At 60.8% G+C, this 12,822-nt stretch overlaps 1 protein-coding gene and 1 long non-coding RNA gene across 6 annotated transcripts in view; one reads left to right on the forward strand and one right to left on the reverse strand.

Moving 5' to 3' along the window:
* Positions 1 to 12,822, forward strand: part of COL27A1 (collagen type XXVII alpha 1 chain) — a 135,109-nt gene that overhangs the window by 116,037 nt on the left and 6,250 nt on the right. For 3 of the 5 annotated variants that reach the window (XM_072842498.1, XM_072842493.1, XM_072842499.1), the window contains 17 exons: positions 227 to 283; positions 470 to 523; positions 971 to 1,024; positions 1,277 to 1,330; positions 2,133 to 2,186; positions 2,273 to 2,380; positions 2,869 to 2,976; positions 3,788 to 3,895; positions 6,580 to 6,633; positions 7,098 to 7,160; positions 7,441 to 7,494; positions 7,637 to 7,672; positions 7,799 to 7,816; positions 8,061 to 8,096; positions 8,383 to 8,409; positions 11,589 to 11,654; positions 11,863 to 12,031. In XM_072842498.1, the coding sequence (XP_072698599.1) occupies positions 227 to 283; positions 470 to 523; positions 971 to 1,024; positions 1,277 to 1,330; positions 2,133 to 2,186; positions 2,273 to 2,380; positions 2,869 to 2,976; positions 3,788 to 3,895; positions 6,580 to 6,633; positions 7,098 to 7,160; positions 7,441 to 7,494; positions 7,637 to 7,672; positions 7,799 to 7,816; positions 8,061 to 8,096; positions 8,383 to 8,409; positions 11,589 to 11,654; positions 11,863 to 12,031 (1,120 nt within the window). Of the gene's footprint in view, positions 1 to 226; positions 284 to 469; positions 524 to 970; positions 1,025 to 1,206; positions 1,331 to 2,132; positions 2,187 to 2,272; positions 2,381 to 2,868; positions 2,977 to 3,787; positions 3,896 to 6,579; positions 6,634 to 7,097; positions 7,161 to 7,440; positions 7,495 to 7,636; positions 7,673 to 7,798; positions 7,817 to 8,060; positions 8,097 to 8,382; positions 8,410 to 11,588; positions 11,655 to 11,862; positions 12,032 to 12,822 lie in introns of those variants that run through there. The other 2 variants (XM_072842497.1, XR_012038508.1) reach the window with 2 other exon arrangements.
* LOC140641923 (uncharacterized) lies at positions 4,935 to 6,342 on the reverse strand. The gene is made up of 2 exons (XR_012038509.1): positions 6,164 to 6,342; positions 4,935 to 5,363 (listed from the first exon to the last, which is right to left on the reverse strand). It is a non-coding gene; the product is annotated as an uncharacterized lncRNA (long non-coding RNA).

Consider the following 12,822-nt stretch of genomic DNA (forward strand, 5'->3'; position numbering starts at 1 on the left):
GGTGGAGGGGGCAGGCCCGACAGGAAGGAGCGCTGTTCTGGGTTCCACGGTCCTGGTCGCACGCCCTGGCCTGCCCCTTCCCCTCTCTGGCCTCAGTCTCCCCGTCTGTAACCCTGAGTCGGCTGGACTTCATCTCTGATGAAGGCCTCTGCGCCGTGTGGAGTGCCTGCAGTCCCCCACTGCACCAGGAGCCAAGAGCGGGTCCTAAAGCTGGTTGTGTCCACAGGGGGAGCAGGGCGAGGACGGCAAGGCCGAGGGGCCACCCGGGCCCCCTGGAGATCGGGTGAGCCCCCCGTTTCTGTCCCCTGGACCTCTGCCAAGGGGGAGCCCGGGCTTGATGCTGGGGGCAGGGGCGGGGGATGCTGAGCAGGGGTGAAGTTGCTGCAGGCGTCAGAGGGGGTGGCCCGTGAGGCCCAGCTCTGTGTCCCCCACCCCTGGTGGCTCATGTGTTGTTGTCCTTGCCGTCCAGGGCTCTGTAGGCGATCGAGGAGACCGCGGGGAGCCAGGGGACCCGGGATACCCTGTGAGTACCAGGGCTCTGACCCCCCGGCCCTCAGCAGGAGACAGGCCCTCCCTCCCCCTGCCAGTGCCCAGCCCGAAGCACAGGCCCCCTCAAAGGGCTCGGGTCTTGCGCACACTGGCAGGGCTGCGGCGGGGAGGGCGGGTGGATGGAGAGACCCTTCCTGGCGGGGCCTCGGTCTCCCCTTTGGGGCCGGGCATGGCTCTCCCAGCCCAGGCAATGCACAGAAGCGGGAGGCGGGCCACTGAGGGAGCACCAGGCCCCCCAGGCTCCTCCCTGCCCCCGCCCCTCCATCCTCCCCCTGTGCAGCTTTGCAGAGCAGCAAGCTGAGAGGAGACGGGGCAGTGACACCTGGGTAGGAGGAGCAAGGGCTTCGGGGGCTCCCCCGGGGCTGGAAGCTACCCGGCCCCCCCAGGATGGGCCCCTCACCCATCTCTCCTTGGCTTCCAGGGTCAGGAAGGTGTGCCAGGCCTCCGAGGGGATCCAGGCCAGCAGGGCCTACCAGTGAGTGGCGCTTCCTGTCCTCTCCCTCTCTTCCCCAGGTGGGCGGGCGGGCAGTGGGGGCAGTCGGGGGCCCTGCTCCTGGCAGGTCAGGCCGGGGCAGTCCACTCTGGCTTCTCCCGCCCTGATGCCGGGGGCACCCCCAGAGCCTGCCCCCCCAACCCCTCCCACCCCTCCCCCTCTAGGCGGACACTGGCCACCCTCCCCGGGAGAGAATCCTGGGGCCGCTTTGCATCATCTCACCTTGGTTTGCAGGGGCATCCGGGACCCCGGGGGCGGCCGGGACCCAAAGGATCGAAAGGGGAAGAGGTAAGGGGATTGATGTCCTTAGGGGGCGGGGGGAGGGGCGCTCTGGCAAGGGCGGACACAGGTCCCCGCAGGTAGGAGGCTACAGGAGGCTGGGCCCTTGGGGGCCTGCGGGGTGCTCCCTGGCCAAGATCTCTCCCCCGCCAAGGGCCTGAGGGAGGGAGGATCACCGGCTCCACTGGCAGGGCCTCCAGGAGGGGGACCACCTGTGGGGCCAGCAGGGGGATTTGAACACAGGGCAGTCAAGAGCCAGCCCAGCCATTCATTCCACACAATGGGAGAAAATTTGGAGAGTCCGGGGGTCCGGAGGGGGGCGGGGGCAGCGATGCTGGTGGCAGGAACTGAGGGGTGGTCGAGGACTTTCCCGCCTCGCACCCAGAGCCCGTGTCTGCCTCCACTGAGGCTGGGCCAGTGCTGTCTTAATGGCCCCCACCCCCAGGCCTGTCTCCTTCCTCTCCATCCCCCCCTCCCCCAGGGATCTAGCCACACTCTGGAGGATCAAAGGGTCTGGGAGCCCAGCCAGCCGTGGGCCCAGGCTCCCCCTGGGAAAGGGCAGGGCCTAGAGCCTCTGCAGCACCGGGAGCCAGTGGGGGCCCGGGGCCCAGAGCGGGGGCGGTGACAACACTGGCAGCTTCCACGCCCGGAGTGCTGGGGTCCGTCTGCAGGTCCAGATACTGAGGCCCAAGAGGTGGAGGGGCAGGGCCGGGCCGCACAGGAGCCCGTGATCCTTTGAGCCCCCCTTCCAGACCTCCCAGGGTTCCGGCCCCCCTCCCGGCGGACTGTCACGTGCCCCTTGCTTTCACAGGGACCAAAGGGAAAGCACGGCAAGGCCGGGGCTCCAGGACGCAGGGGGATTCAGGTGAGTGGCCGCAGCCCTGGCCGGTCCTCCCCGCCTGCCGCCCTGCCCTCCACAGAGGCCCTCACCCGCTTCTCTTATACCCCCAGGGCCTGCAGGGGCTGCCGGGGCCCCGGGGCGTGGTGGGGAGACAGGGCCCCGAGGGTGTCGCGGGACCAGACGGGTTTCCCGGCAGGGATGGCCCAGCAGGACAGCAGGTGAGCAGCACCGGGGCTTAACAGACCGTGTCTCCGTCCGAGACCAGGTGTGTTGTGTGCGTTGGGGCGCCGGGGTGGTCCTGCCGTAGGCCACGGGCCAGGAGGAGCAGGTTGGGAAGCCTGGACGGGGCAGGCCCAACACGTCCAGAAGTTTCGGGCGTGGGCCCAGAACTCACAAATCTGCAGCTGGGTGGCTCCGCGGTTCAGCGCCGCCTTCGGCCCAGGACGTGGTCCTGGGATCCGGGATCGAGTCTCACGTCGGGATCCCTGCATGGCGCCTGCTTCTCCCTCTGCTTGTGTGTCTGCCCCCGACCCTCCCCGCCCTCTCATGAATAAATAAATAAAATCTTAGCAGGATGACCTCCCTCCCTCCAGTTCCACTCAGAGTCCACCCCAGACTCTGAGACGTCCTGCACCGCCCCCCCCCCACCCCCGGCTGCCTGTTTCCTGCAACGTGAGGGGTCCTCCTTCGCCCTCTTTCTGTACAGGGGGAGCAGGGAGACGATGGGGACCCTGGCCCCGTGGGCCCTGCCGGGAAGAGAGGAAATCCAGGTGTGGCCGGCTTGCCTGGAGCGCAGGGGCCCCCGGGATTCAAGGTCAGACACCTGCAGATCCTTCTCACCCGCCTTCCACCCTTTCACCCTGGGCACTAACTATAATGACGTGGGTTAGAAGGGTGACGCGGGCGCCCGTGTCCCGGGGCCTGTGTGGAAATGGAGTCCCTGGCGCTGACGGTCCTCGGGGTCCCCGGCCCACATGGGCGCCTGACTTAGGGGACAGTTCACCCCGTAGCTGTGCATACCCTCGGGCCCAGGGCGTTGAGCTTCCCTTGGGCGCCCTCCTGTGGGCCTTCGTGGGACAACGGCTGCTGCTCGCAGCCAGGGGCTCGTCCAAAAAGCATCTTTTTAGAAAGTGTTCCCCGCGGTGGGGGAGGCAGCCGCCAGTGGACCTGAGCCCAGGGCTCCACACCCAAGGGGAGGTCGAGGTGGACGACTGAGACATGGCTCCTCTCGGCCTCCCCAAGCAAGAGGTTTAGCTGGGGAGAGGCTGGAACCCTCTGCGGGAGCAGTGGGCATGGGGTGGCGGGTGGCAGGGAGAGGTGGCCTTGTCCCCCCACCTCCATGGGGGGGATTTACTTGAGGAGAGAGGGGGAGGCGGCTGCAGTGGGGGTGGGAACTTTGTGGTCTGCTGGGGGGAAACAGTGAAGAGGACAGGCGGGGGAAGTTGGGGCTGAAGTTCTGAGCCCCCGCCAGGCCCGCCATCTGAGCCCCAGCATCCCGTCCCCGAGATGTCAGCGGGGCCTGTGGAATCACCACTCTGTCTCTCCTAAGCCCCCCTCCTCTAGGACCAAGTCCCCCCCAACCCCATTGATTGGTCATTTTGGTGTTTTGTTTTTTCTTTTTAAAGGGCGAAAGTGGGTTACCTGGGCAGCTGGGTCCTCCTGGCAAACGAGGGACAGCGGGAGGCACCGGGCTTCCTGGGAACCGGGGGGAACCTGGATCCAAAGGCCAGCCGGTGAGTGAGCCCCAGGGAAGGCAGACGTTCTCTCACTCGCACGCCCGCAAACACGTCCACACACGCACACACGGGCCCAGAAGCCTCCTGCCGGCCCTGTGACACGGACCGGGCGACACCCTCTCTGAGCCCCGGGTGCTCCTCGGCCTCCCCTGAGTGGGGAGGGTTGGAGGGGGGAGGCTGAGAGATGAGAACTGAGTGGTCCCTTCAGGAAGAGGAGAGGTGGCGGGTGCCAACCTGAACTCGAAATAGCCTTACGACTATCAAAGAAATCCAACCCGTGGTTCAAAAAGCATCCCACGTGGAAAACCTTGGGCTCAGATGACTTCCCTGGAGCATTCTAGGCAGAGTGAATGGAAGAAGTAATGCCGATTCTGCATAAACCCTTCCGGAAAATTGAAGAGGAAGGAATATTTGCCAGCATATTCAATGAAGCTAGTATCTCCCTGATGTCAAAGTTGGACAAAGGCATCGCAAGAACGCTCCAGACTCATATAGCTCAGAAATAGAGGGATGCCCGGGTGGCTCAGTGGTTGAGCGTCTGCCTTTGGCTCAGGGCGTGACCCCGGGGTCCTGGGATCGAGTCCTGCATCGGGCTCCCTGCATGGAGCCTGCTTCTCCCTCTGCCTGTGTCTCTGCCTCTCTCTCTGTGTCTCTTATGAATAAATAAATAAAATCTTAAAAAAAAAGAAATAGAGATAAGGAGATTCTCAACACAATTGTAGAAAAATCAGTCTAAGAATGTGTAAAAAAAAAAAAAGGGGGGGAGGACACCGAGACCAGATGTACCCCAGGAATGCGAGGGTGGCGTGATATTTGAAAGTAAGTCAACATAATTCACCATCTTAACAAACTGAGAAAGAAAACCTATTTGCTCCCCTCCGTGGATGCAAGAAAAGCATTTGCCAAAACGCAACCCCATTTCTGATAAAAGCGCTCCATGAACTTGGTATACGGAAAAGGAGCTTCCCCGATGGGGAGGAAGGCGTTGGTGGAAAACGGACACTTAGCATCACACTTAATAGTGAATGGCGTGGTGTTGTGTTTCGCTTTTTTTTTTTTTTTTTTTTTTTTTTGTCCAAGAAGCAGAAACGAGTCGAAGATGCTTGTTCTCACTACTTCTACTCCGCGTTGGGCTGGCAGTTCGAGCCGGTGCCGTAAGGAATGAAAAACAAAAGGCATTCATCTCAAAAAAGGAAGAAGCGACTCTTTTCATGGGTAGATAGAATCACCGTCTGTGTAGAAGCCCGGATGGAATCCGCAGTGACGCTGCTAGAACCAGTGGTACAGCAAGACGACGGGACACCAGCTCCGAGTGCACGAAGGAACTGTACGCTAGCCACAGTCAGAACTTGAGACCCAAAAAGCAGTGCTGTTTATAATAGCGAGAAAACGGTCAACTCTTAGACATCCGTATGCCGACGGGCGTACGTACGAGGCAGGTGCGCTGCAAAGCTTCGAAGCATTTCTGAAATCAACCGGGGAAGACCTAAGTAAGCGGAGGTGCTGTGCTCAGTGGTCAAAGACTCGGTGCTGTTAGGATGGCAGTTGCCCCCCAGTTGGTATATGGAGTCAGCACGATCCCAACCAAAATCCCATCAGGCCTCTCTCGTGGAAGAAATAACAAGCTTGAGTCTCACATTTATTTGCAAGTGGGCAAGATCTGGAATAACCAAAGCAACTCGAAAAGAGAAGGCTTTTCTTTTGGGGGAACTCCCAGTAGTTGATTTCCAGACATTATATAGGAACAGCAACCAAGAGGGGAGGCACCGCCATCAACATACTAATAATAGGCCAAAGGAACGGCATGGAGAGTCCAGAAATATATTCACACGTGGATAACGGACTTTTGACAAAGTTGCAGAAGCAACTCAGTCTTTTCTAGCAACTGGACACCTTATAACGTGGACAAAATGAACTCAACGTGGACCACACGCCTAAATGTAAAACCTAAAATGCTCAACTTTTAGAAGAGAGCGTAGCAGAAAAATCGTAATCGTCGAGACCTGGGGTTATACGAGGATTTCTTAGATGTGACACCAAAAAGGAGTGATGAGTGGGGCTTTATCAAAATGTAAAGCTTTGGCTCCTCCAAGGACGCTGTTAAGAGAATAAAAAGACAAGCCACGTGGTAGGAGAACGTGCAAATTTATAGCTAGGAAAGGATTTGTATCTAGAATATGTAAAGAGTTCTCAAAACTCAATAGTAAGGATGGCACCCGTGTGACTACGAGCACGTTCCTGCTCCCTGAGCCGCAGGCCTCTCACCTGTGCCTGTTACGCCTCCCTGGGCCGAAGTCGGAACGGGGGTGCATGCAAGCACCTGGCACATCGGGGCCCACAGCTCATGAGCTCCTTCTGGGGGGCCTAGTCCTTGATGGAGCCTCTGAGACGGGTCCAGGGAAGCGTTTGCAGGTCCTTTCATTCACTTCCTTGAAGACGTGGGACAGGAGACCCCCAGTGTTCTAGAACATTCCTCATGGAATCCCTGAGCTGGCCTCCGCAGAGGGCACAGGCTCCTGCCCGCTCGGAGCCCAGGCGACCGCTGTCTAGCATATGAGCCTTTGCCTGGAGGTGGCGTCGCCGAAGTCCGTGGGGGAAGGCCAGCCCTGGGGTCCCGGGTGATGGGCTGGGCCCCCTCGCCCTGGCTGCACCCACCACATCTCGCTCTGCTCTCCCCGCAGGGTGACTCTGGCGAGATGGGCTTCCCAGGAATGGCTGGCCTCTTCGGACCCAAGGTACGGGCTCCCGCTCCACCCGGTTCCTGTTGGGGTCCCCTCCATCCACCCCCCTGTTCGTTTATCCATTTACTCAACAAATACTCCTTGAGCGCTCCCACGTGGGCTGGAAGGCCGCCTGCACCGGGCGCGAGCATCCGCGTTCTCCAGCGGACCTGGGTCCCCAGCCCGGCTCTCCTGCTCTGGGCGTTAGGCAGGGGACTCTGTACCTCCGGTTGGGCCTCAGTGTTGCCATCTGTGAAATGGGCGGGATGCCCGTAGAGGGTTGTTGTGGCAGAGGCGTACGGCATATAGCGCTGGTACCTGCTTGCTAATTGTGGACATTTGTGACTCTTCCCGGAGCCTCCAGGTAAGGCCTCTCTTGACAGGAAGGGCGAGGTGTGGCCAGCGCCCAGGGGCCGTGGAGCCGCGGGAGCCCCGACCCGGTGGCCACCCAGACACAGCCCTTCTTCTGCCTCCCACAGGGCCCCCCCGGAGACGTCGGCTCCAAAGGCATCCAGGGCCCTCGGGGGCCCCCTGGCTTGATGGTGAGTCCCCTCCTGGTCGGTCCGAGCAGGGCCAGTCGCCCGGGCCCAGGGCTGGCCGGCCGGCCGCCGGGTGGAGGCGCACCCCACTCCCCCTGTTCCGTCAGGCTGGAGCCCTCTCTGCCCACAGCCTTCCTTCCCACTTCCAGCCCCTTGCTTGAGCCATTCCCGCGCCCCCCTCCCCTGCCCCCTCGCCCCCCACCCTCGGAGCCCACCCCAAGGCACACAGGAGGGGCCCCCAGGCCCTGCAATGAGGGCACACAAACCCTTCTCTCTCCTCTAGGGAAAGGAAGGCATCATTGGGCCCCTCGGAATCCTGGGACCTTCGGGACGCCCGGTATGTGTAGGGGGCCGGCCAGAAGGACTGCGGGGGCAAGCTTATCTCTACGGCCCAGGGCCAGTCTGAGCCTCAGTGTCCCCATCTCGGGACTAGAACTTCCTGTCTGAGTCCTCTCTTACCGGGCCATGGTTTATTGCAGGGTCCAAAGGGTGACAAAGGCAGCCGAGGGGACTTGGTGAGTTGATGGGCTGGGCGGGGGTGGAGGGGGGAAGCAGAGCTGCAGTGGGTGGGGTGGGGGAGGGGTGGAGGGCATGGCTCAGCCCCACCCCCTGACTGTCTCTCTGCTTCTGTCCTCCTCCAGGGATTGCAAGGTCCGAGGGTGAGTGGGCCGGGGGATGAGGGCTGCCGGGATGGGGGAGTGGGACGGGTGGGCGCTGTGGGCTCCCCTGCCCATGAGCGCTGGAGCCCTCGGGCGTGTTCTCTGCCCCGGGCCTCAGTCCTCCTGTGTACCCCTCTGTGCTGGAGCCATCACTGTCCCTGGGTCGCACGTCTGCTCCGGGAGGCCCGGGTGGGGAAGATGGAAGGCCTTTGGCCAGGGCCTCACTCTTCTTCTTTTCCTCCAGGGTCCTCCTGGTCCCAGAGGGCGGCCTGGCCCACCGGTAGGTACTCGCGCTCAGCGGCCCCTTGGACTCCAGGGCAGGGGGGCAGAGCTCCCTTGAAGGAGACCCCGGGCTTGGCCGGCAGTTGCCTGTCTTGACCTCACAAGCCTCCACTGACTTCTAGAAAGGCCTAGGGCCGCCCTGGCAAGACCAGGCCCCTAGAAGAGCAGAGACCAGTTGTGTGTGCCCTCTCGTGCCCGGATGCCCCCCCCCCCGGCTCCTGACAGCCCCTGGGGCCCTAGCACCCAGTGCCTGCCAAATAGTGACCGAGCGTCTTCTTTTGCAGGGTCCTCCGGGGAGCCCTCTCCACTTTGTAAGTTGGCGAATGTTCTCTTTGGCCGGCTTGGGGTAAGGCCTGGGAGGGCAAGGGGGTGGTTGGCCGCTGACCTCTTTTTGTTCACAATGGCTGGAACCCTCAGCCAGGCCCAGGGATGCCCGTGTGCTTTTGTCTATCCATGCCGGGCCCCGGGCTCTGAATCGGCAGAAAGAGCCCTGCGCCAGGGGATGGGGGGATCCAGGTTCTAGCCAGGATGTGCCCCTGACTGTGAACCCAGGAAGACCCTCCAGTGGCTGGGCTCCTGGTCTGGTCGGCGTCCTTGGTGCAGATCAGCCGATTGCCGAGGGTCTACATAGGTCCTGGTATTAATTCAAGCTTGGAGGACGGGGGTGGGGTGTTCCCCATACCAAAGAGTGATTATGGGACACCAGCTGGGGGTCCTGCAGGTCAACTCAATCCCGACACTGTGCACCAGGACGAAGCACCAGACCCCACGGGTTCCCAACCCCACAGGACGCACTCCCCATCCTGCCCACCTCAGATGCCGGCTTGTCACCTGGGCTTCTGGCCCACCGGGTATAGACCAGGGGTTCCCACGCCCTGTCATCAGCGTCAATTAATTTGCTCAAGCAGCTCACAGATCAGAGAAACATTTTCCCTACTAGATTATCGGTTTATTATTTAAAAAACTAATAATAATAACTCAGGAACAACCAGGTGGAAGACGGGCACCAGGTGCGGTGGAGGCCCAGAGCTCCCGAGCCCTCTCCAGGCGGCCACTCCCCAGATCTCCACGTGGTCGCCAACTCTGAAGACCACCCTTTTGGGTTTTTATGGAGGCTTCGTTACATAAGTGTGACTGATGAAATCATTGGCCATTGGTGGTTGATTCACCCTCCAGCCCCTCTGCCCTCCCCGGAGGTGGCGGTGGTGAGGCGGGTGGGCCAGGACTACAGCTTCTAACCCACTTATCCCAAGGTTGCTTCCCTCAGCAATCAGGCCCCCTACCCCGTGGTTACCTGGGGGCTTTGCGAGAGTCCCCTCAGTAACATGACGAGAGACTGTGCCAGGAAGAGGGCCAAAGACCAAATACATATTTCTTTTTAAGATTTTATGCATTTATTCGTGAGAAACACAGAGAGAGAGAGGCAGAGACACAGGCAGAGGGAGAAGCAGGCTCCATGCAGGGAGCCCGATGCAGAACTTGATCCCAGGACCCTGGGATCACACCCTGAGCCAAAGACGCTCAACCACTGAGCCACCCAGGCGTCCCCAAAATATATTTCTTATAGGTCACAACATCATAGGGTCCCTTCATCTCAGATTGAGTCCAAAGAGGGCCGGGCAAGGGAGCAGACTGGGGCAGGGAGGCTGCGTTCCTCCCTGGTGGGTGCCTGCCTGAAAGTATGGCCCCTCCCAGCCTCCACCCCAACCAGGGGCCCTCCCCGTGTTACCACTGCGCCAGCTGATGGTCACGCCCAGGCCCTGACAGTGTCCCCCGGATTGACTGAGCCAGGCCCTTGGATTCTCTGCTCTTCTCATCTCTCAGCTTCCGTCCAGCACCCCCTCTCCCCCACCCGGGCATCGTTCACGAAAATGAACTGTTGGCCCCAGCCTCCCCTCCACAGCTTCCGTAGCCCTTTCATCACTAAGGAAGCCAGACAGCTGGGGGAAAGTGAAGAGATCCAGAAAAAAAAACCCTTTCCTTCTAAAAAAAAAAAAGGAAAATTTGAGGATTTTTTAAATTAAGATTTTAATTATTTATTCATGAGAGACCAGAGAGAGAGAGAGGGGGGCAGAGACACAGGCAGAGGGAAAAGCAAGCTCCATGCAGGGAGCCTGACGTGGGACTCAATCCCAGGTCTCCAGGATCATGCCCGGGGCTGAAGACAGGGCCAAACCACTGAGCCACCCGGGCTGCCCAAGGATTTTTTTTTTTTAAGATTTTATTTATTTATTCCTGAGAGACACACAGAGAGGCAGAGACACAGGCAGAGGGAGAAGCAGGCTCCCTGCAGGGAGCCCCATACGGGATTCGATCCCAGTACTCTGGGATCATGCCCTGAGACAAAGGCAGACGCTCAACCACTGAGCCGCCCAGGTGCCCCAAATTCGAGGATTTTGAATGTTTTGCATGGGAATGGATATACCGAGTGTCTGTGACACGCGGACACTGGGAGGTGGGCTCTTCCTGGATTCGCTCATTTATTCCTCTCGAGGTTCCGAGAGCTTGAGCGTCGTGCCCACCCTCAGATGTAGGGAGGCGGTAAGCCGGCTGCCCGGGTCATGCAGTTAGCAGGGAGCAAGGCTGAGATGTGAACTTGAGAAACAACCTCTAGAGTCGGGGCTCTGGACCTCTTGGGCCTCACTCAATGTCACAGTCTCCCCAGCAAGGCCATTTCTGGGAAGCCCCAGGCCAGGGTCAGAGGCACAGGTGTGGGGTAGACAGTCACACCGCAAGCCAGAGGAGAAACTCAGGGCCCGTGGGTACACAGAGAAGGGGGCCGCACCCAGCCTGGGGGTGAGCGAGCGCACCAGGAACGAGTTCCGACGGAAGTGGACGTCTGTAGGATGAGTATAGGGCCGGGTTTCTCACCGCAACATGTATGGACCTTGGGGGACCAGATGATTTTTTTGCTGCAAGTGATTGTAGGATGGTTAGCAGCATCCCTGGCCTCGACCCACTAGATGCCGGGAGTACCCCCTTCTCCAGCTGTGACGGCCAAGAAGTCTCTAGACATAACCACATAGCCCCTACAGAGCACCACTGCCCCTGATTGAGAACCACTGGAGTAGGAGATAGGCAGGTGGGAAGAAGAATGTTCCGGGTATTGGGAGCCGCATGTGCAAAGGTCCTGTGGCCAGATTGAGCATGATGCTTAGCAACTTAGCTGTTTCATAGTGTGTCTGGTGTGTGGAGCATATGTGGGCAAGAGAAGAGAGGCTGGGCCAGAGACCGCAGTCCTCAGGCCAGGTCTTGGAACCACGTGGGTGGAGGAATTTGGACTTAATCCCGAGGGCGATGAAGAGCTGTGGAAGTGCCTGATAAAAGAGAGTTGAAGGGTCAGCCCTGACTCCGTAAATGGAGGGAGGACGAGAGAATTGCACAGGAGGCAGGTGGGTGGGAGAGCTCGTGCTCCGGCCCTGGGTCTCCCTCCCGGGGAGTCTGGGGGGCCCCGGGGGGCAGGATGCACAGCTGTCTTCTCTGGGCACAGCAGCAAGATGACCTGGGCGCAGCTTTCCAGACGTGGATGGACACAAATGGAGCACTGAAAGCAGAGGTACTCCGGCCGCCCGCCCGCCTGGGCCCCCTTCCCGGGCAAGCTTCCCAGCTCTCACGGCAGCCCCCACCCCGGGGGGCACCCAGCTTCCTTGCCTGTCAGGTGGAGGGAGCCCCTTCACGCCCCTGGGGCCTCAGGGCATCTCCCGAGTAGGTTGGGGGGGCCGGGCCCCCGGGGGCCGCTGGCCAGCCGCTCTCCTCCATGACAGGGTTACAGCCATCCGGACCGGCTGGTGCTGGACCAGGGAGGGGAGATCTTTAAAACCTTACACTACCTCAGCAACCTCATCCAGAGCATTAAGACGCCCCTGGGCACCAAAGAGAACCCCGCCCGGGTCTGCCGGGACCTCATGGACTGTGAGCAGAAGATGGTGGATGGTATGAGGGCCTGTGGGGTCCGGGGCTGGAGGGGGGGGCAGGGGCCTTCCAGGAGGGGCTGGGGACGTGGAGCATTCACGTCTTGGCTCATCGGGGTCAAGTGTCTATCCCTGGGGACACAGGCGCGTGAGGCAGTCACTTCTCCCCTCGACAGTCCCCGAGCCTCACACGCGGACGGACCCTGTGACTCCTGGGGTGTGGGAAAGTGGGGACGACCGTCCAGTGCAAGGAGACAAGAGCTTGGGCAAGCCAAGCGCCCAAGGCAGGAGGAGGCTGTCACGGATTCCCTGAGAGCCAGGATGTCCCCCCCTTTCTGTCCACACGTCTTCCCTCCACTGACGAGAAGGTGGACCGGCGCCGGTCCTCTCAGCTGTGGGGCCGTGCATTCCCTTGGGAGCCCAGTGGGGAAACCAGATGCCAGCAGATGTGCCCAGCTGACGGGGTGGAAGCCTGACCCCCCTCCTCCCCCGGCAAGCCCTGGGAGGATCACCAGCCTTGGGGGAGACCCCATTCAATTGGATGATCCCTAAGTCCCCGGGCTAGTGGTTCAGCCTCTCAGCCTGAGCTGGCCCCTCTGTAGGATGGACACGGGCAGGTGCTCAGCCGTGTGGCTCCGCCAGGGGCCCCGCCAGCCGTGAGCTCTGCCCTGAGCGTTTCCTGCCATCTCAGTGGCTCCTGGCATCCTTCTCCACGTCCTTTCTTGACGCCATTGCCCAACTGGGGCTCAGAGGGTCACAAGGTTGGGGTCCACCTGCAGAAGCAGGCCCTGGGCTCCTCCTCACGTACATATA

This window comes from Canis lupus, chromosome 10 (assembly GCF_048164855.1).
Source record: "Canis lupus baileyi chromosome 10, mCanLup2.hap1, whole genome shotgun sequence".
In the NCBI taxonomy this organism is placed as follows: Eukaryota; Metazoa; Chordata; class Mammalia; order Carnivora; family Canidae; genus Canis; species Canis lupus.